The 21300-nt window shown below is 40.5% G+C and overlaps 1 protein-coding gene across 2 annotated transcripts in view; it reads left to right on the top strand.

Moving 5' to 3' along the window:
• The window catches only part of LOC120915387 (bone sialoprotein 2-like), a 55322-nt gene extending 34510 nt beyond the window's left edge, over positions 1 to 20812 (top strand). Inside the window, exon 7 of one of the 2 annotated variants that reach the window (XM_040325854.1) lies at positions 18601 to 20812. In XM_040325854.1, the coding sequence (XP_040181788.1) occupies positions 18601 to 18939 (339 nt within the window). In that variant the 3' untranslated portion in view covers positions 18940 to 20812. Of the gene's footprint in view, positions 1 to 7742; positions 8561 to 18600 lie in introns of those variants that run through there. The other variant, XM_040325844.1, reaches the window with a different exon arrangement.
• The last annotated feature ends 488 nt before the right edge of the window (positions 20813 to 21300 follow it).

Genomic DNA, 21300 nt, shown 5'->3' with positions numbered 1-21300 from the left:
GCTGAGCAAAGTGCGCTGAGCCCTAGGAGGCACCAGACCCTCCACTAGGCTAAGTAAGCAGGCCGCCACTGTCATAGGCACAGAGGTAATCTCCGTAATACAGTGCACAATGGCAGATGAATACTCCTGAACCACCAGGCAATGCCAAAAGACATGACCAAAGGTGACCAGAGAATGTGAGCAGTGCCAACACTCTGCTGAGGTACCCAGGTAAAGTTTAGATAACTTGTTGGAGTATAATATATCCTATGTAGGAATGTAAAGGGAATTAATTGGTCCCTTGCTGATAGTAAGTGAGTGAAATGGAAGCCCCACATATCATCCCAGTCTTCTCCTCCTTAATCCAGAACCTCCTCAACTCAGTGCTCCCTACACCTGGTTACCAAGGGGGTATTCTTCAAACTTGAGAACCTAATTTCCATTCTGGTGGAGCTAAGTTGGGAGATAAATATGTGTTGCAATTGGAGGTAGAAAAAGAGATAGGGGTTAGGTAGGTTAGGCAGGCAAGTTTTAATATTTTTTAATTGGCAGCTGTTATTAAAAAATATCTGGTGCCTTGTTCAGAAACTTCCTGCTTTAGGGTGACAACATTGTGTTTTTGAGGCCTCGTACACATGACCGAGGAACTCGTCGTAACTGAAACATCGTTTTCCTCGACGAGATCCTTGTCAGGCTTGTCGAGAATCTTGACAAGCTTTCTTTGCGTACACACTGTCAAGACCAAATCTCGTCGTTCTCAAACGGGGTGACGTTCAACACGTACGACGGCACTATGAAGGGGAAGTTCGATTCCACTGGCACAACCCTTGGGGCTGCTTTTGCTAATCTCATGTTACTGCGTGTTAAAGTGGTTGTAAACCCCACTTTTTGACTTTTACCTACAGGTAAGCCTATAATAAGGCTTACCTGTAGGTATAAAGAATATCTCCTAAATCTGTACGGTTTAGGAGATATTCCCCCCGCAATGCACCGCTGATTGCAGCGGCGCATGCGCAGCGGGGATCCTCGGCTAAAGGACCGGCAGCCGCCGGACCTTGCCGAATTGAAGTCTCCCATGCGCATGCACGGGAGTGACGTCATCGCCGCTCCAGCCAATCACAGCGCTGGAGCGGCGATACCTGGAAGACACGCCGAAACAGGATGACATCTCGCTCGGCGTGGACCAGGTAAGTTCTCTTCACCTCGTTTTAAGGTAAGTATTTCATAATGAGCTAGTATGCAGTGCATACTAGCTCATTATGGCTCTTTCCTTTACAGGTGTAAAAAAATTAAAACATTTACAGGGTATACAACCGCTTTAAGTAAAACTTTGGTAAGAGACGATTTGCGCTTTTCAGTCTATTAAAGCGTGACAAATGTGCTATCTCCATTACGAACGCTACTTTTACCGAAGGAGCGCTCCCGTCTCATACATTATTCTGAGCATGTGCGGGTTTCTAAGCATACACACGAACGTGTTTCTCATCGTAAACCAGCCTGACGAGAAACACGACAAGGAAATTGAGACTCCCAGCGAGGAAAAAGAGAACTTGTTCTCTTTTTTTCTCTTCGAGTTCCACGGCAGTTTTCTCGACGAAAAACACACACACGACCGTTTTCCTCGGCAAAAAAGCTCTGCCACCAAGTTTCTTGATGGATTCTGTCGAGGAAAACGGTCGTGTGTACGAGGCCTCAGTCCTAGTTGTTCTCATACTTTGTCTCCCATTCTCCCAAACAGAGTGGCCTTGCTCAAACACATTGCACTGTAGTCACTAAAATGAAACTCTGTGCAGAAGTTGCAGGAGTGAGCATAGACATACTGGGGTTTATTTACTAAAAGGAGGACAAGGAAAAAGTGGGGTGGTCTGAGGAGGAGAGGGGAGCTGTGGGGTGGTCTGAGAAGTAAAGGGGAGGTGTGGGGTGGTCTGAGGAGGAGAGGTGAGGTGTGAGGTGGTCTGAGGAGAAAGGGAAGGTGTGGGGTGGTCTAAAGAGGAGAGGGGAGGTGTGGGGTGGTCTGAGGAGAAAAAGGGAGGTATGGGGTGGTCTGAGGAGGAGAGGGGAGCTGTGGGGTGGTCTGAGGAGAAAAAGGAGGTATGGGGTGGTCTGAGGAGGAGAGGGGAGGCGTGGGGTGGTCTCAGGAGAAAAGAGAGGTGTAAGGTGGTCTGAGGAGGAGAGGGGAGTTGTGGGGTGGTCTTAGGAGGAGACATAAGGTGTGCATGGGGGGGGGGGTCTTTGGAAGAGTGGGAGGTATGGGGTAATCTGAGAAGGAGAAGAGAAGTGTGGGGGGTCTGATGAGAGGTGTGGGGGGGGACTGAGGAGGAGAAGGGAGGTGTGGGGTGGTCTGAGGATGAGAAGGGAGGTGTGGCTGGCTTGAGGAGAGGAGTATGTGTGGGGGGGGTTGAGGAAAAGAGGGAAGGTCTAAGACATATTTGTCTCCCCCTTTCCCTTTTGTACTCAAAGTTAACACACTGTCAACTTTTTCTTCCCCTCTCCAGTCATATGACACGTCACATGACAAGGGAATAGGAAGAGCATTGTGCCCTCTGCTGGAGGGAGAGAAAAAAAGACGAAATTCTCTTCTAAGGAGAAGCTGACAGCTCTCCTTGTGACAGGAGTAAATCACTTCTGTCAGTGAGGAGAGGCACAAGCAGCTTAGTCACCAACATGCCCCTGCCTTAAAACGCACCCTGGCAGGTTCCCACTTTGCCCCCCCCCCCTCATTTCTGGCCCTGCCTAATTTCCGCCACACACGCACAGACTTCCCAGCCCAGACTACAATCCTACAGCCGAGCCACAGGTGGCAGGTGCCTCACTGTTGTCTGCAAATCCTGGAAGCTGACAGAGGTGGCAGAAGAGCAGCAATAAAGCTGCCCTTGGTCACATGAGTCAATCCTGGAACGTGGCCTTTGTATTTACAATATATGAGGAGGGAGAGCCCAGTCAGGAGTATAAAGTGGGGAGGGAGCCACACACAAGCAGCGATGGCTGGTGAAGTGGGGGATTCAGTTTACAAGTCTCATACAAACGCTCTGCTCCTGCAGCCTTGGGCCCCCACAGTGGTGGAACTCCAGGCCCAGTCACAAGTGCAACCTTTGCGAACCCTTGTAGTTCCACTACTGCTAAAACTGGAGAGTGTAAAATCTAGTGCAGCTCTGCATAGAGATCAATCAGCTTCCAGGTTTTATTGTCAAAGTTTAACCACTTCAATACCAAGAACTTTTACCCCCTTTCTGCCCTGGACAATTTTCAGCATTCACTGCTGTCCCACATTGAATGACAACTGCGTGGTCATTCAACACTGTATTGAAACAACATTTTTATAATTTTGTTCACACAACTAGAGCTTTCTTTTGGTGGTATTTAATCACCACTGTGTTTTTTTATTTTTTGACAAATAAACGAAAAAAGACTGAAAATTGGGGGGGGGGGAGTTTTTCTTAATTTAAGTTATACAGTTTTGCAAATAAATAATTGTTTTTCATAAATGTAGTCAAAAATGTATTCTGCTACATTTCTTTGGTGAAAATAACTCAAATCGGTGTATATTATTTAGTCTGTAGGAAAGTTATAGAGTCAACAAACTATGGTATACATCAGAAAATGTATCAATCCTGATGTACCGACAGCCTGATGTCATTTAGTGAGGCCCTAAAATGCCAGGTTAGGAAAAATTCTCCCCAAATTATCCCTTTTTGGAAAGAGGACAGTCCAAGGTATTTAGTAAGAGGCATGGAAGATTTTTTGAAGTTGTAATTTTTTGTCCAAATTAAGAAATACATTATTTTTTTTTAAATCAATTGAATTTTTACATACTGTCATCAGTGCAGTGCAGCGTCTTCATATAACTGGTGTGGCGGAGATCAGGGACACTGACTGGTGACAGTACAAATATATATATATATATATATATATATATATATATATATATATATATATATATATATATATATATATATATATATATATATATAAATAAATAATTCAAAAAAATATATATTTAATTTTTTCCTTTTTTTGACAACTTTTTTTTTTTAAAGCACTGTGATCAGATGTTACCATAGTAACTCTAGGGAAGTGATCAGGAGTTTTTTTTTTGCACATTATGTTTGCTTATAGCAGTGAATTACATTGCCATAAGCATTTTACTGGATGAAACAGATTCATTCAGTTTGATTTGTTGTGATTAGCTGTGATTGACGTCCACTAAGAATGGTAAAGCCACCGCCTGGCTGCCATTCCACTATAGGCCAGGCAGGAAGGTGTTAATTGAACAAGCTGAAGTTAGAAGCTGATTGGCTACCATGCACAGCTGCACCAAATTTTGCACTCTCCAGTTTTAGTAAGTCAACCCCAAAGTGGCTGCAAAGAAGCTGCAGGAAATCAGCAATGCTGATATTATGCTGATATTATATTATAGATAGTCAAATCAGCATTTTATTTTTAACTTCTTTTTCTAAAAATACAGCCAGGCCCTTTAGGAGGATCTGAATGCTGAGAGGCGGGCTTCCTTATCATCTGACTATCACAGCGGTTACATATTCGGAAGCTTCCAATCAAAAACAATGATCATGAGCGGTCTGTGACAACCTAGTTACTCTGCTGGGACACAGGATAGAAAAGCCAATCCTAGTGGACACGTACAGTATATGTGTCAGCTCGGCATTAAGGTCCACTTGGCCATCTCATTTATGCATACAGGCAGCAGTTGTTTTTGAAAAAAGGTGAAATAGCAAACAAAATGTCATTCAGCTACGGTTTCCATCTACTGCCTGTTTGGCTTACAGAGTAGTACAGAGCTCTCTCTAGTGTTCAATCTACAAATCTTTATAGAGCTGCTATAAGCAGCAATTTCAGAACTGCTCAGCACTAACAGATGTTTCAGAACAGAAAAAATGCTTCTTTATAACAAAACGTATTTTCTTTTTTTATTAATTCCTAGATAACCCCTTGTTAACCCTAACAAGCCATAATGAACTCCTTCTATTCCTGCCCTCCTTAGCTTTTAGCTAATTTTAAATTAAATGAAAAGAAAGTGTTGTAGCAGAAGCATTAAGAAAAAAACACATCCACAAAATATTTTAATAAATGCTTAATTTGTGAAAAACATTTTACCACCTTTTGTTGCAGAAACAAAAATGTTGTCCCATTAAAATGGAATGGAACGATATGCAGAAATCAGTATACATCTTTATATATAATAACACTTATTGTTTTAAATTGAGTATGTGTCCAACTGGAAAAGATAATTCTCTATTTTTTAATACTTTTTGTTTTTAAAATATAGAGAAAGTTAAATAACCCTTGAAATTCAATACCAGCAAAAGACTGCCACGTTTCCTGAAAGAACTACATATGCTTCACGTTACAGGTCCATAGCTGAAATTCTAAAATGGCTTTAAAGCTTAAAGCTGAAGAAAAGCCTAACAATATCTATTCTTAAAAATGTACTCAGATCACACCTGTGGGTTGGACCCAGCAGGTCTTTCCAGTACAGGCTGTCTGCAGAAAACTACAGGACCAGTCACCCTGCACAGAGAAAGAGAGCAATAGTGACTGGTCTTTTTATAGGAAACTCCTGAACAGAGGCAAAGTGAAAGAGTTGTTTCATGCTTACACAACATTATTATTATTTGTATTCATATTATTGCAGTGCTTTACAGCATTAAGACAGACAGTACAGTTACAATACAATTCAGTACAGGGGGAATTGGAGGGCCCATGTTCATTAGAGCTTACACTATAAAAGGGAGGGTCAAGTGAAAAAAAAAGTATTAACTGTGGGGGTGGGCTTATGGAGAAGATAAACGTACAGTTGTTAGGTGCAGTCAGGGTAGTTTTCTCTGAAGATATGGATTTTCAGTTGGACTGAGTAGGAGATAGTCAAACTGGGGTAGGAATTTCCAGAGGATGGGAGAGGCTTGGGGGAGGTCCTGGGGTGAGTATGGAAGGAGGTAACAAATGAGCTGGAGAGCAGGAGTCTTGGAAGGAACAAAGAAAAAGGTTTGGTTGGTATTTTGGGACTAGGTAAGTGAAGTAGCTGATGGCAGAAATGGGGATGAGCAAGGGAGGAAGTGTAGTTTGAGAATAGGAGAGATGCAAGAACAGAACTTTGAGGGTCCGTGATGGAAAAAAAAGACGAAAGGAGGAGATAGAGTTGTAAGTGTCACTGGAGGTTTGGTGGGATAGGTAGAATGTTAACTAACAAAGAGTACAGTCATGAAGACCAAATGAGTGGAGTTTTTTCAGGAGATAAGGTAGTCAGCCTTATCAAAAGCAGAAAAGAGGTCCAGGAGTAGGAGTACAGAATAGTGACCATTGGTGTTAGAGGTTAGTAAATCATTGTGAATTTTAGGAGAACAAATTCTGTTGAGTGTTGAGGAAAAAATCAAGACTGAAGGGAATCAAGATGGTTATTCTCAGTGAGATGGTAGCTCAGTCAGTTGTAGACCAGGCATTCAAACAGCTTGGAGGAACAGGGAAGCTGTACTTAGGTTGTTACGATTGGTGGGATCCAGTAAGGGCTTTTTAAGTATGGGGGTGACTAGTGCATATTTTAGAGAGTTGGGAAAGATGCCAAAAGGGTGTGAGAGATTCAAAATGTGAGTTAGAGCATGTAGGATGAAGCCGGAGGGTGACTTTAGTATTTGTGAATAAACAGGGTCCAGGTAGGCTAACAAACAAAAGTGTAGCAACCTTATCTATAGTAATGGAGTTGAATGAGGTAAGTATTGGGTGTACCTGTGGACATGTAGTGTTAAGTGGGGGAGATTTCTGTACAGTGGAGATCTCATCGCAAATTATATCAATCTATTTTAGATCAATCTAAGTGATTGGCAATCTCCTGGGCAGTGAGTGAGTTAGTAGGTGGAGGCAGTGGAGGAAGAAGTAGAGTGTCAAAGGTGGAGAAGAGCTGACAGAAACTAGATGAGAGGGTGTTAATGAGAATGATAAAATAAGTCTGATTTTCAAAGTGGAGGCAGGGATTGTATATTAGTTGAAGTCTTTCTGAGACTTATGCCACGTACACACGATCGGCTTTTGCCCAACCAAAAGCACATCAGAATTCCGACGGAATTCCATCGGAGTAAAATAGAACATGTTCTATATTTAAACTCGGAATTCCGATGGAATTTCTCCAATGGGGCATTCATACGGTCGTACTTTCCTATGGAAAAAGTCCGTCTGACTTTTTCCATCAGAAATTCTGATCGTGTGTACGCGGCATTAGTCTTACGCCACAGATGCTCAAGTGCGTGGCTAGTTTTGAGACTTCTGGGGTCATTTGTTTGTAGGGTTCATAGCCTGGTTTTGTGTGTAGTGAGGGGGGCAGATATGTCTAGGGAGGATGAGCTGTTGTAGACAGAAGTGGCTAGCTTGGGACAGGACAAGGGTGAGATTTTGTCATAGAGGTGGTCAGTAGCAGAATAGAGAAGGGAAGGGTCTGGAAGAAATGCAAAAAGGGCACTAAGATTTAAGTAAATAATTCACCTGCCTCTTGTATTTAAACAATATTTATTAAAGCCCAGATCTCAGCTTTATCTGGTTAAAATGGTGATAAGAATATAGAAGAGCAAGCACGTACAATTGTGAAAGTAATAGGAAATTACCCTAATGTAAATACAGTTCATTGAACATGTAGTACAGTTTCCCTCTAACACTCCAAACTGTAAAATGTACAGTGCACTAATTACTAGAGTATTTTAACTGTACTATATAGAAGAGCTTTCAGTTCATCTCACTTACACACCTTACCATGTGATTAGGTTGAAGAAAGCACTGCAAGCATGAATGAGACAGGCACTGAACAGACGAGTTCTGCGAGCGAGAGCAGCACAGACGTGCAGCCTACACAAGTCGGCACCATAGAGCCTGCCACTACACAACTTGAGGAGAATGCTGGTGTGCCCACTGAGCTTCCTAGGAGCAGTGACTATGAACACGTAGGCACTGAAGAAGGAAGCAATGGAGGTGTTGCAAGCACCACTGCTCCATATGATCCAGAGTATAATGAGTACCAATATGAAAATGGTTACTATGACCATGAAAATGAAGTTGACCCTAGGAGAGTGAGAGGTGATAATTATGTTAGATACGAGGATGAGTATGATCCTTATGCACACCAGTATTAACATTATCAATAAAGAAAAAAATCTGAAAGGTTGCGCATATATTTTAATGTATTATGTTACTCTGTACTACTTTTTATTTAAATTGGTATAGGATTAAAGCTTTTGTCAGAGATTCAAAAGTGAAAATATGCACATCCTCTACACACTCCTCTAATCTAAGTTAACTCAGGTATTCACAAAATTTAAAGGAGTTTTCCACTTTTTAGAGTTTGCCCCTGGATTTATGGTGCCTAAAGTAACAGAGGGACTTGTTCACAACCTCCATGATATTCCTGCTAATGATTTCTATGGTACGACTGACCAAATTTGCTCATACCATTGTACTAGTGTAATTTTAATAATATAGAATGTCTGCCATGCCAAGTTTGGATTATAGCAGATATCAGACACAAGATGGCGTTCTTAATGCAAACCAAGGCAGTTCATTTCTAAAAAGTGGAAAGGTCTTTTAACAAATACTGCAAGTTATTATAGCACTGAAAGAACATGCTGAAATTTGTGTAATTTCTTAAGAGAAATATGGAGGCTTTTTATTGCAGATGTCATCCTGAAACTGCAATCTCTATAGCTTCATTCTGACCTTTTGGTTTAAATGCTTTCTCATTGACTGAAGTAAGCATATCGGGGAAATCAGGGTAAAGTCAGATGTACTTAAAGCAGAACTATTTCAATCAACATTAACTATTTTTAATCCTTATGCTCCTAACATTAGTAAAAAGAGAGAAAGTTATATTATATTTACTTGTTTTCATTTTTTTTTTTTACATTTCTTGGCTTCTGGCCTTGGCCAAAATTATGTCATACATCCCAGGAGTCTTCTTGGTCTTTTTTTTTTCTTTCTGGAGGGAGGAGTTTTTTTTTCAGCTAAGCACCCTCTCCTGCCTGAGCTAAGGGTAGATGGATTCCAGTAAGTAAATGCTACATGAATCATCTGCCCTTACTCAAGATGGTTGCCGCTACCAGGGATGTTTTTCAAAGTGATTTTCCAACAAAATAAAACATGGAGGCATGGATGGATGAGTGAGTTTGCTTTGCATATTAAAACGGAATTAATAGTGTTTTCAGTTTGTGATGCTCAGATTAAGTTTAGTTCTGCTTTAAATACATAATTGTTTTAGGTTAGTGACTCAATGTATTGAAGCCAAAGGGTCAGCATAACTGTGAGGCAAAAGCATTTGCAAAATGAAAAGGAAACAATGATAGTCATCATGTTCTTCTCTCCATTTGACAACAACAGATTTAGACATTTTGCCCAGGATGATCCAAAGCAGCAGACATAACAATGTCTTGTATGGCCCATGATATCAATACTTTTGAAAATGAATATTTTCAGCATGGGTACTCAGTATGCGCTTTAAATATTTCTCTTACACTGTCTTACAATTACAGTATATACTTATCCGAGGTGCTTTTTTAATGTATCAATATTTATGAAAAAAATCTGGCACTGACATTTCACACAGTTTACAGCTCAATATTGGCATTTTCAGCATCTGTAATGAAAGAAATATCCTCTAAGATAGCTCTGAAATAAGGCAAATCAACTTTTTTATACATGGAAATATAACTTTGTCTGACATGTGAAGTAGCAATTGCATAGTTTTCAGTTCTCTACAAATAACTATATAAACTGCTTTATGTTCTTTGTCACAAAACGTGTTAAAATGTAAAATAAAAAACAAAATGTTTGCTATATTCTAAGAGTCTTGTCCATCAATCTATACAGACTAATTTGTTGCAGGATAAATATGTATTGGGTTGTGTTTGTTACAGGGGATTTATAAAAAAAAAACTTGAACATTTGTTGTTAGATTTTGAACTCTCAGGCCTCGTACACACGACCGAGTTTCTCGGCAAAAACCAGCAAGAAACTTGCTGGGATTTTTTTTTTGCAGAGGAAACCGGTCGTGTGTACATTTTTCGACGAGGAAACTGTCGAGAATCCCGTCGAGCCAAAAAGAGAGCATGTCTTCTTTTTCCTCGACAGGAATGGAGAAACTTGCCTTGTCGAGTTCCTCGACAGCCTAACAAGGAACTCGACGAGGAAAACGATGTGTTTTGCCCGTCGAGTTCCTCGGTCGTGTGTACGAGGCTTCATAGGTCATGGAAGACTCCCTAATTCCCACAGCCTTCTAGCAAACAACAGATGAACAAAGGGGGAGTCCTTCTAAAGTTCAGTGCAGGGGTGTCAACAGAAGAAAAATTGTCCAAGAATCCAAGAGAGAATCACGCCACTTGGGTGCCACAAGCCTACCAGAAATATGTGACCGCTAATGAATAGTGGTCAACACACATTTTTCATTTATAATGTAATCCTCCAGACCTTTCCGCCATATACTCCAAACATCAGTCATACAGCCTTAGGATGTATCTCCTAGACATCTGTTTATAAAAACAGGGCAGCGGTTCCCAGCCAGGCTAATTGGTCTCTTCGAACATCAGGCATGGAAATGGAACAAAAACGCTATCCATAGTGAATTCCCATTTGTACAATAAAACTTTTATTAAAAGTATTGCACTTACAAATATCCAGCAGATATGAAGCATTTACAATGCACTGGAGGAAAGCTCTGATCGGGCAGTTTTAAAAATGGCCATGAATATATCGCGCCTGCATGGTGCAGCGTATGTCCTAGCTCCGCCCTAAGCATTTTATCATTTATGATGTCATCATGGGGCTATGGAAGTACGGCTCCACAACACTGTTTAAATAGGGCAACCCACAGAGAGGATCCGAAGATCATAAGACAACTCATGTAAACTAGGTGGACCCTGTACGCAGCCATAATGTGTTATCACCATTATCACCATTATAGCACCATTTAGTGCCCAAAAAACAAACAGCCATATACATATACAGTATATATACATATATAGCTGGATTCACAAAGACTTACGCCGACGTATCTTTATATACGCCGTGTAAGTCCATGGATGCGCCGTCATATCTATGCGCCTTAATCTTGTAATAAGATACGCCTGAATTTTGGCTTCCTATGACCGACGTAAGTCTCCTACGCCGTCGTATCTTGGGTGCATATTTACGCTGGCCGCTGGGGGCGCTTCCATTGATTTACACGTTGAATATGTAAATGAGCGAGATACGCCAATTCACGAACGTACTTGCGCCCGTTGCAGTAAGCTACACCGTTTACGTAAGGCGTACGTCTGGCGTAAAGACAAAACACCTCTATAGGTATGGACGATGGAACAGCCGTCGGATTTTACGTTGTTTACGTAAGTCGTACGTGAATGGGGCTGGGGGTAGGTTACGTTCACGTCGTTGCCATTGAGTTGTCGTATTTTAGGGCGTAAATTCGACGTGATTCTGAGCATGCGCGCGCATGCGCCATTTGTTCGGGAATTCATTTACATGGGCTCACGGCTAATTTTAATACAACACGCCCACTACCTTCCTAATTTGAATTAGGTGGGCTTACGCCGGCCCATTTACGCTACGCCGCCGTAACTTAGGGAGCAAGGGGGTAATCCACAAAGAAGCGGCGCAACGTAATTTTTCCTATTTAAGTTACACCGCCGCAAAATTTCTACCTAAGTGCCCGATCCACAAAGCACTTACCTAGAAATTTTGAGCGGTGTAACTTAAATCCGTCTGGCGCAAGGCGTTCCTCTTCTCCAGGGGGCGATTCCCATTTAAATGAGGCGCGCTCCCGCACCGGCCGTACTGCGCATGCTCGTGACGTCATTTTCCCGATGTGCATAGCGCAAAATTACGTTACGCCGGGCTTTGTGGATCGCGACGGGACAATAAAGTTGCGTCGGGTAAAAAAAAAGATACGGCGCCAAAAAACGGTCTGTTTTTACAAGGTGTAAACAGTTTACACCTTGTAAAAGCAGCCCTAATTTTGCGTTTGCAAAATAAAACTTACGGAGAAAAAACGAAGCTGAAAAGCTTCGTGGATCTCCGTAAGTCCTAATTTGCATACCCGAGGTGGCATTTCGACGCGAAATGCCCCCAGCGGCGGATGCGGTACTGCATCCTAAGATCCGACAGTGTAATTCAATTACACATGTCGGATCTTCGTCCTAACTATGGGAAACTGATTCTGTGGATCAGTTCCATAGTTAGGACCAGGGATACGACGGAGTAACAGCAGTTACTCCGTCGTATCTCTTTTGAGGATTTGGCCCCAAGTGCTTTGTGAATACTGGTCTTGCCTCTCTATGTTACGTCGGCGTAGCGCATATGAGCTGCGCTACGCCCGCTCAAACATACGCCGCTGTCTGTGAATCTGGCTCATACAGTATATATATATATTAAATAATAAGTTAAAATGTCCATGCGCAATATACTTGTGGCCATTTTGGAGACTGGCGATCAGAGCTTTCCTCTAGTACACTGAAAATGCTTCATATTTGCTGGATATTTGTAAGCGTTATTGTACAAATGGGACTTCACTATTATTCGCGTTTTTGTTCCATTTCCATGTCTGATAATTGCAATAAATATAGAACCTAAATAGGTTCCTGCACCTGCGCAAATGAATAAGCTTGGCTGGGAACAGCTGCCCTGTTTAGTCAAGCATCTTAAGGCTGTGTGACTGATGTTTGGAGTATATGGATCTGGAGGATTGTATTATCAATCACAAACGTGTGTTGACCACTATTCATTAGCAGTCACATATTTCCATATTTCACATATTTCCAGGAGCTCCATCATAAGGCTGTATGACTTATGTTTGGAGTATATAGCGGAAGGGTCTGGAGGATTGCATTATAAATGGAAAACGTGTGTTGACCACTATTCATTAGCAGTCACATAGCCTCCTGCTTTTTACACCCGAATGGTGCGATCCTTCTTGGATTCTTGGAAAAAAGGTCTTCTGTTGACCCCCCTGCACTTAACTTTAGAAGGACTCCTCCTTTTTTACTGTGAACCATTTCCATTCTCTATTTAATACTTCATTTTAAACTGTTCCTTGAACTTTGCCATTTACTTTGGTTTTAAGTTTTTATGTAGTATAATTTAACCACTTATATGTATATAATATTTTGGGTTTATTGCACATAATTTGGTGTTTTTGTATGAAGCGTCGTACACACGACCGAGTTACTCGTCGGGCGAAAACACATAGTTTTCCTTGTCGAGTTCCTTGTTAGGCTTGTCAAGGAACTCGACAAGCTAGCTTTGCGTACACACTGTCAAGAAAAAATCTCCTCATTCTCAAACGCTGTGACATACAACACATACAACGGCAGGGGAAGTTCGATTCCACTGGCACAACTCTTGGGGCTGGTTTTGCTAATCTCATGTGTTTGCGTGTTAAGTAAAAGTTTGTTAAGAGACGATTTGCACTTTTCAGTCTGTTACAGCTTGAAAAATGTGTTATCTCCATTACAAATGCTACTTTTACTCCCGTCTCATACTTTATTCTGAGCAAGCGCGGGTTTCTTAGCATACACACGCTCGAGTTTCTCATCGGAAACCAGCCCGACCAGGAACTCGATGAGACAATTTGAGACTCCCGTCGAGGAAATAGAGAACGTGCTCTCTTTTTGGCTCGTCGAGTTTCTCGACAGTTTCCTCGACGAAAATGTACACACGACCGGTTTCCTCGGCAAAAAAATATCTCCCAGCAAGTTTCTTGATGGATTCTGCTGAGGAAACCTGTCGTGTGTACGAGGCCTGAGGTTCATTTTTACACATGCCCATCTTCGGAATCAATTTTTATTTTCACTGTGATACAATTTGCAACGCTGCACACTTTTGTTATTCCACACTGATATACTTTATAACTAAATATTGTGCTAGCAGTTTTTTTTAAGATCACATCGGCCATAGCGCAAAAAATTCACTTTCTTTCTATAGGTACGGCACAATTTCAGTTTTTGTCGTCCCTTTCCTCCTCCCCTTTCTCTCTGAACCCCCTAGTTACCTGGAAAAAAAATACTATATACATTACATACCTCAAATCATGCAGTCTATGGTCTGGTCACTTGACATCATGGGTCCTCTTTCTCTAGCAGTGGGGAGTTCCTAAATGCTGCAGAAAAGAGTGCTATTGTTCTCTGCAGAATTCTCTTGTGATTTCAGGGTGACTTAATGACATGCTCCAGAGTTTAGGTCCTTGACACCCTGTGCTGTCAGGAAACGAGTTAAATGAAGCTGAGTGTCATTCAACCCAGGAGAGAACCAGCACTGGATAGCAGAAAGGCAAGTTTGCAGGTGACAGTAAAAGAGAGAAATGCAGAGAGAGGCCTTTTTTTATGGACCTGGAAAACAATATTTGTATACAGGTACACCGACAGGGGGTTACCACCGGTCCTCTTGTAGAGGGCCCGACACAGGAGGGCCAGGACAGGAAGGGGGTAATTACAGAACAATGCCCTGTGCGGTTCTCTGCATCAGATGAAAAATTGTTTCTCCATCTCTCTCTCCGGCTTTCAACTGCTGTGTGTACTGTGTGTACTGTGTATACTGTCTGTACGATAGCTCATGTACAAATCGCGCCGACATTTATATATAAACAGGGTCAGCATTCGTATGCAAATCATTCACTATTTATATGTCAATCGCTATGGAATTTGTATGTAAATTAGGTCGGTTTTTGAAACTTGCTGGGATTCATAAGCAAGTCACGTCCCCTTCTTTGCATGCTTCCCACCTTCTGGCTGCTGCAGGGAGATGAAGAGCAAGGGAGGGGGTGGGTAAATATGTCATTTACCGGCCCCTTCCTTTTCTTAATGGCCACAGTAGGTGATCTGTACCAATCACTCATGTGTCTATTCATAACTAAAGCAACGCAAACTGTGTGTTACAATGCTTCAGTTTATGAAGAAACAGGAGCCTCTGTCTGTCTTAGTACAGCTGTTGCATCCCCATAGCGTAACATAGGCTGCCTGCACACAGCAATAGTCACATAAAAAAAATTATAATAATAAACATTTACACTGTACAGGAACTCTAGACCTCATTTACACAGAGAGTAAGTAAGTAATGTTTTGTTGGTTTCTGCTAATAGTCACTTGTATTTTTACTGAAAATATGATTTTGATATTTTCTGGGTTGCCCTCTCAGAAAAGCTGTACATGGCCCCATGAATTCTAGAAGCATTCCCATTCGTATAATATGTACCAATCCGAAATTAGGCGATAAAAAGTTTGATAACCCCCCCAAAAAAAATGCTGCTCCTGTCGCTTTAATGTGCAATTAGCAGCATGGTGCTTTTGCTTTTTAAATTATCACTCTGTATCTCCTACACTACCCATTTGATAATGCCAGGTCCTGACTTCCCCCCTGAGTGCAGACTCCGATTATCATATCCTCTGAGCCGAGAGAGCGTTGTCAGCGCGTATGCATCATCTGCAGCTCTCCTGTCCTCCTCTGTGCCCGTATTCATCTCCCCCTCCCTCTTCCTGTCAACACAAAGTCATGAGCTAGAAAAAGGATCTCCTACACTCCCGCCTCACACGCCCCTCTCCTCTCCTCCCCTCTTCCCCTCCCCCCCCCACTCCGTACACACTTCACTGATGACTGTCAATTACCAGTAACTCCACTCCACCCACAAAATTTGTTTTACAGGAATCAAATTATTGTTTTTACAAAACAGATATCATTTGTGCACTATCTGCAATGTTTCTGGTGCATTTAAACATTTTGATTTATTGTTTTGTTTTTAATAATTCATTTTTGTCCCAGTCATGTGACCAGCGTGGACCCAATAGGCCCTGCACGGCCACAGGGTGGAAGATCACAAATTCCTCTTCTGACATATCTTGCACACGTCAGAAGGAATCTGTGTCTCTCCTACTCTGCTCCCTCGGCTCAGGACAAGTGGTGATGTAGGACACATGATGGAGCAAAAAAAGGCACAAAAATGTATTTACACAAAAAAAAAAAAAAAAGCTGCACTACTTAGGAAACCATGTAATTTTTCCCTGATTAATTGGGGGAAATTGGGTCAACAACCACTTTAAGCCCTAGGTTTGAAAACATTCTTTCTAATTGTCAACTGATTCTGGAAAGTAACAGGTTTTTTTTAACTCCCCCCCAGGACACAACACAGAATAGCGGAGATAGATTGTCCTACCAAGCCAAATCTGAGTTCAAATAATTCCCAAAATATTTTCAAATTAATCTAATGTCTGACATTTTTCTGCATACCTAACAGTTAAAGTAATTAAAAGCTAAGAAAAATTCCCATTGCAAGTTGTGGATTCTGTACTCAGATTAAAATCTGTTGTGTTTGTATAGGCAACAGCATAAAGTGGAACTTCATTGCATCTGAGCAATACAGAAACGCTATTAAATTCATTTTTAATATTCAAAGCAAACACTCCCCTAGCATTTCTGGCCATGGCGATCTTGAGTAAGGGCAGATGATTTATGTAGCATTTAGCTCAGGCATGCTGGCAGGAGGGTGTGATTAGCTGAGAAAACTCCTCCTCCCCTCCTGAACTATACTGGCATGTATGACATAATTTGCCTATGCAAAGAACCAGGAAGTAACTTATAGGTAGATTCAGAAAGAGTTAGGCCGGCTTATCTACAGATAAGCCGACCTAACTGAATCTGCACCGACCTATGTTTAAGTGTATTCTCTAACAGAGATACACTTAAACATATCTAAGATACGACGGCTTGCGCCGTCCTATCTTAGATTGCAATGTTTCTGATGGCCGCTAGATGGCGCTTCCATTGCGGCCGGCGTAGATTATGTAAATGAGGGGATACGCCGATTCACGAACGAACACCAGGCCGACGCAGTACCTTTACGCCGTTTACGTAAGAGATAGGCCGCATAAAGTTAGTGCTAGGCTCTAGTGGAATAGTAATGTTAAGTATGGCCGCCGTTCTCGCCGCGAAATTCGAAATTTTTATGTCGTTTGCGTAAGTCGTCCGCGAATCGGGATTTACGTCGTTTACGTCCACGTCTAAATCAATAGGCACGTACGGCGTACTTATCCGCAATGCGAACTGGGAAATGTAGGCGCCCGGCGCATGCGCAGTAGCAAAAAACGTCAAAAAACGCGAGGTCAAGCCTCATTTCCATACAACACGCGCCCCTCCAACCAATTTGAATTAGGCGCCCTTACGCCCGCCCGCTTTAGGCTACGCCGCCGTATATTAGCAGGTAAGTAGATTGAGAATCACTACTAGCCTAGCTAATTTACGGCGGTGTAGCCTAAACAGGCTAGGCTACGCCGCCCTAAAGATAATCCCTTGTACCTGAATCTACCTATAAGTGTAATTAAAAAAAAAGTTAAAAACATGTAAATATGATATACTTTCCCATCTATTTATAGATATAGATCTATAGATTTATTTGTAAGCAGCATATGGATAAAAAATGATCAATCTTGATTGAGAGGGAGAAGTTTAGCTTTAATTTTGTTTGTGTCATTTTGTATGAACCCACTTTTATAAATCAGAAGGTTGTACCTCAAAGCAGGTATCATGCTATCCTACTTAAAATAAATAGAAAATATAAAAAAAATATGTATTAATAGATTTATTAAAACAGCAGCTTTACTAAGATAAAAAATATTCTGGCCCTTCATAGCTATCGCCAAACGTAATGCTTGGATAACTGGGAAATACATCAAAGTATGTTTTTTAATGATTTTTACTAGCAAACTCCCTTATTGTATTTTTCTGCAAAGTTTCAATAAACACAATCTATTAAAAAAAGCGAAAACTTAAGCAAGAAAACATTTTTGGGGTACAACGTTGAACGAACGCACAATTGTCAATTAAAGCGACGCAGTGCAGAATCACAAAAAATGCTCTGGTCATTGAGCAGCCAATCCTTCCCTGCATTTTGCTTTTCCAGGATCTATGCTTTTTCCATGTTGTATACATTTATAAGGACAATAACAGCGGCTTATTGCATTTCATGAATTTTACAATGTTGCTTCCCTATAAACAACTTTGTAAATTATGTTAACAAATATTGAAATGCAAGATATTCTAATTTGCTAGCAAACTAGTCCATCCAAAACTGTTTAGTGGATAGTGAAAAGTTCCACTACCTAACAGTATTGTATATTTTTTGGAAATTCAAGTGAATGGATCTGGGTCTGCACAAGGACCATGGTCAGCTTAAGGGGGTCCTCACCTTCCTGCTGATTTGTTTTAATTATATTATGGCTAATGCAGCAGGATAAGTGGGGACTCCCAAGATGGACATGAACGGCGAAGACTTCATGATGAGCAGGAACAGAGCTAGGAACTAAGGCAGACAGGTTTTGCCACCACCAGTATCTTCAAGGCTAGCTGGGTATTGAGCCTACGAGACCTATAAATTAAGTATTACATTTGGGTGCATGAAATTGGCAAGATACTAATTGAAAAAAATAGTTATGGACATAGTTCTTCTTTACACAGTCTGATAACAGATAATGTATATAAAAAAATGCTTTTAATTTGAGATCTACTATGGTAAATATATGTACAATGCGTAGCCATGGGGTGATTGAAATTCTGTAAGTATAATTAGTTCATCTTATTTGTATTTTTCAACATCATTAGGTTGAAGACAGCACTGCAAGTCAGAATGAGACAGATACTGAGCAGCCAAGCACAGTCAGCCAGAGCAGCACTGAAATTCAGCCAACACAAGCTGCCACCATTGCTTCTACCACTGAGGCACCTTATAATAATGGTGGAACCAATGAAATCTTAGGTAATGAGGAGGGAAGCAATGGGGGTGCTGAAAATGCTGCTGCTCCATATTATCCTGATAACAGGTACAATGAGCATTATAACCCTCATGACCCTTATGGAAATGATAAAGGTGACTATTACAGAAGATATGAAGAATACTACAGACAACAACTCTATGCTCACCACTATCAATACTATCAATAACAATACCACTAGACCAAGAGAAAAACAAGAAATGTTAAAGGTTAAGCCATAATTTATAGATTATTTAACATTCACTCTGGATATTACAATCCTGAGAATGCCAATGGAATTACAATAATCCATTCCTGAATTCCCAGGAACTACATTTTAAGTATCTATATAAGAAAAGGTTCCATAACTGCCCTATACTACCCTATACATTTATTGAACCAGCTCAGGTATTTTACTACTCCTTCACAACAAAACCTAATGAAGGAACCTGTAATTAGTTCAAATAAATCTCCCATTTTTTTCACTTAAGTTCTTGTAAGTTACTTTTAAAAATTCTATCTTTACTTTTTCTTACCTAGGCTTTTGAAGTGTACATTGTGTCCAGTAGAAGATGTTGAAATGTTCATTGGGAACTATAGAAACAGAAAAACAACGTTATTCACTATTGTAGATAACTGGCTAAAGTAATGTATGGTAACACATAACATAAAAACATTTCCCACTGGGCATACATTATAATTTTTTCTTGTTCAGTATGTTCATTGGAACCTTAAAACTTCAAGATACAGAGGCACATAAACAGCATGGTCATTTGGCTGGTTACAATAAAAATCACATTTGGTATAATAACGATTAATGAACGCACACATCAGGTATTGATCAATGCAAAAGGAAAATATTACTACAGTTTGCTGCCTTATGAGGAACTTACAGTATTTTTTAAAGGTCGGAAAAAAACTTTACTTTTTTGAGGTTGTCTTTTTCAATTTTCCCTGAAAAAAGGCCAATGCTACATCCTCTATTTACCATTTTGCTGCTTTATGTTAATATATTGTCTTTAAAAACATTTGTTTTATTTCTGAAATGTTTAGTGTTTCTGAGTCAAGCTTCACAGGGCAAAATGTATTATTTACAAAGGAAGGATGACAAAGATGCAACTTTCTCAGGATAGCATAATTGTGTTTTTTAATGTTTTGGGGCAGTTTTTGACTTTTTTTTAATATGTTAAATAATGCTCTTTTTTTTTTTTTTTTGCTGCTGCACTTTCTCTGCTCTTTACATAATTTCTTGTTTTACTTTTACTCTACATTTATATATTAGTAGAAAAGCCTACAGAAGCAAATGACAAATAAATAGTAAATTCGGGCAAGTGCCAGTTTTCACAATTGTTTATACATATTTAACTTTTTTGTTGCAAATGTTGAAAACCATCACAATTTTAAAAGGATATATGTTAGTATTGCATAGGCAGACTTCATATAGTGCATTTATAGAATGGGCATACATACCACTGAAAGTGAAAAATTGAATGTGAAAAGTCCACATTTGCTGCAAGGATTTTAGTCAAAATCATTGCAGACTTTTACCTCTTCCTGCCCTGTGAATGCCGGCTATCTTCTAAATGGGAGGGTCTAAACAAGGGCAAATGGTATAGAGCAGTTATACTGTTATACTGTTTGTTTAGGAGAATTGGAAAAATGGGAAGGTTTGTTTGCTACAATTACACGATTAGTTGCAGTGTTGTTATGGGCATGCTCAGAAGAACAAGAACTGCTGTGTTTATGAAAGTGACAGATTACAGCATATAAACGATCTTTACCCAGAGTTAGATTTTCAATTACAAAATGGTATATTATCTATTTATCTTGCATCATATTTTATGTAATTAATTTGGCGGAGATATTCTACCAGCAATACTTTTGGGCCTACAATGAATCAATTTTTTTAAACTAAAATTACAATTGATGTAAGCAGGTTTCTACTAAAAGAGCCTAAATTGACAGCCTTGAATTCTTTGCAGCCAGTTTGAATTTTTAATGTTTAATTATTGTTGCTTTTCAAAAAATGGTATTCAAATATAGAATAAACTATCTGCTGTATACTTAAGTGTCTGGTGTTTTCATCAATACTTTTATGGATTTATTAAAAGAGAACTATGACCTTTGGAAAAAAAAAATGTTTTTACTTACCTAAGTGGATGCAGCATGGATCCATCACTTCATCTTTCCCCCCATTGCCTCTGCACTGATCGGTCAATCACTGCTGATTGCTCAGTTCTCCCCTCCGCTTTGAGCAGAGAGCCCTGACTGTCAGTCACCGTCTCTCTGCTCTGCCCCTCCAGTGTTCACTGGAGAGTTGGGTTGTGGAGGGGGTAGCTCTTAGTGGATCACTGAAAGGCTGAGCAAGATGCTGATCCAGGCTTCTGGATGGATCTTAACCATATGGTCCAGATCTTTTCATAGCCTTAGGCCTCGTACACATGACCGAGGAACTTGTCGTAAATGAAACATTGTTTTCCTCGACGAGTTCCTTGTTAGGCTTGTCGAGAATCTTGACAAGCTTTCTTTGCGTACACACTGTCAAGACCAA

This window comes from Rana temporaria, chromosome 1, assembly GCF_905171775.1.
Source record: "Rana temporaria chromosome 1, aRanTem1.1, whole genome shotgun sequence".
In the NCBI taxonomy this organism is placed as follows: Eukaryota; Metazoa; Chordata; class Amphibia; order Anura; family Ranidae; genus Rana; species Rana temporaria.
This window is presented reverse-complemented; position numbering and strand designations above follow the sequence as displayed.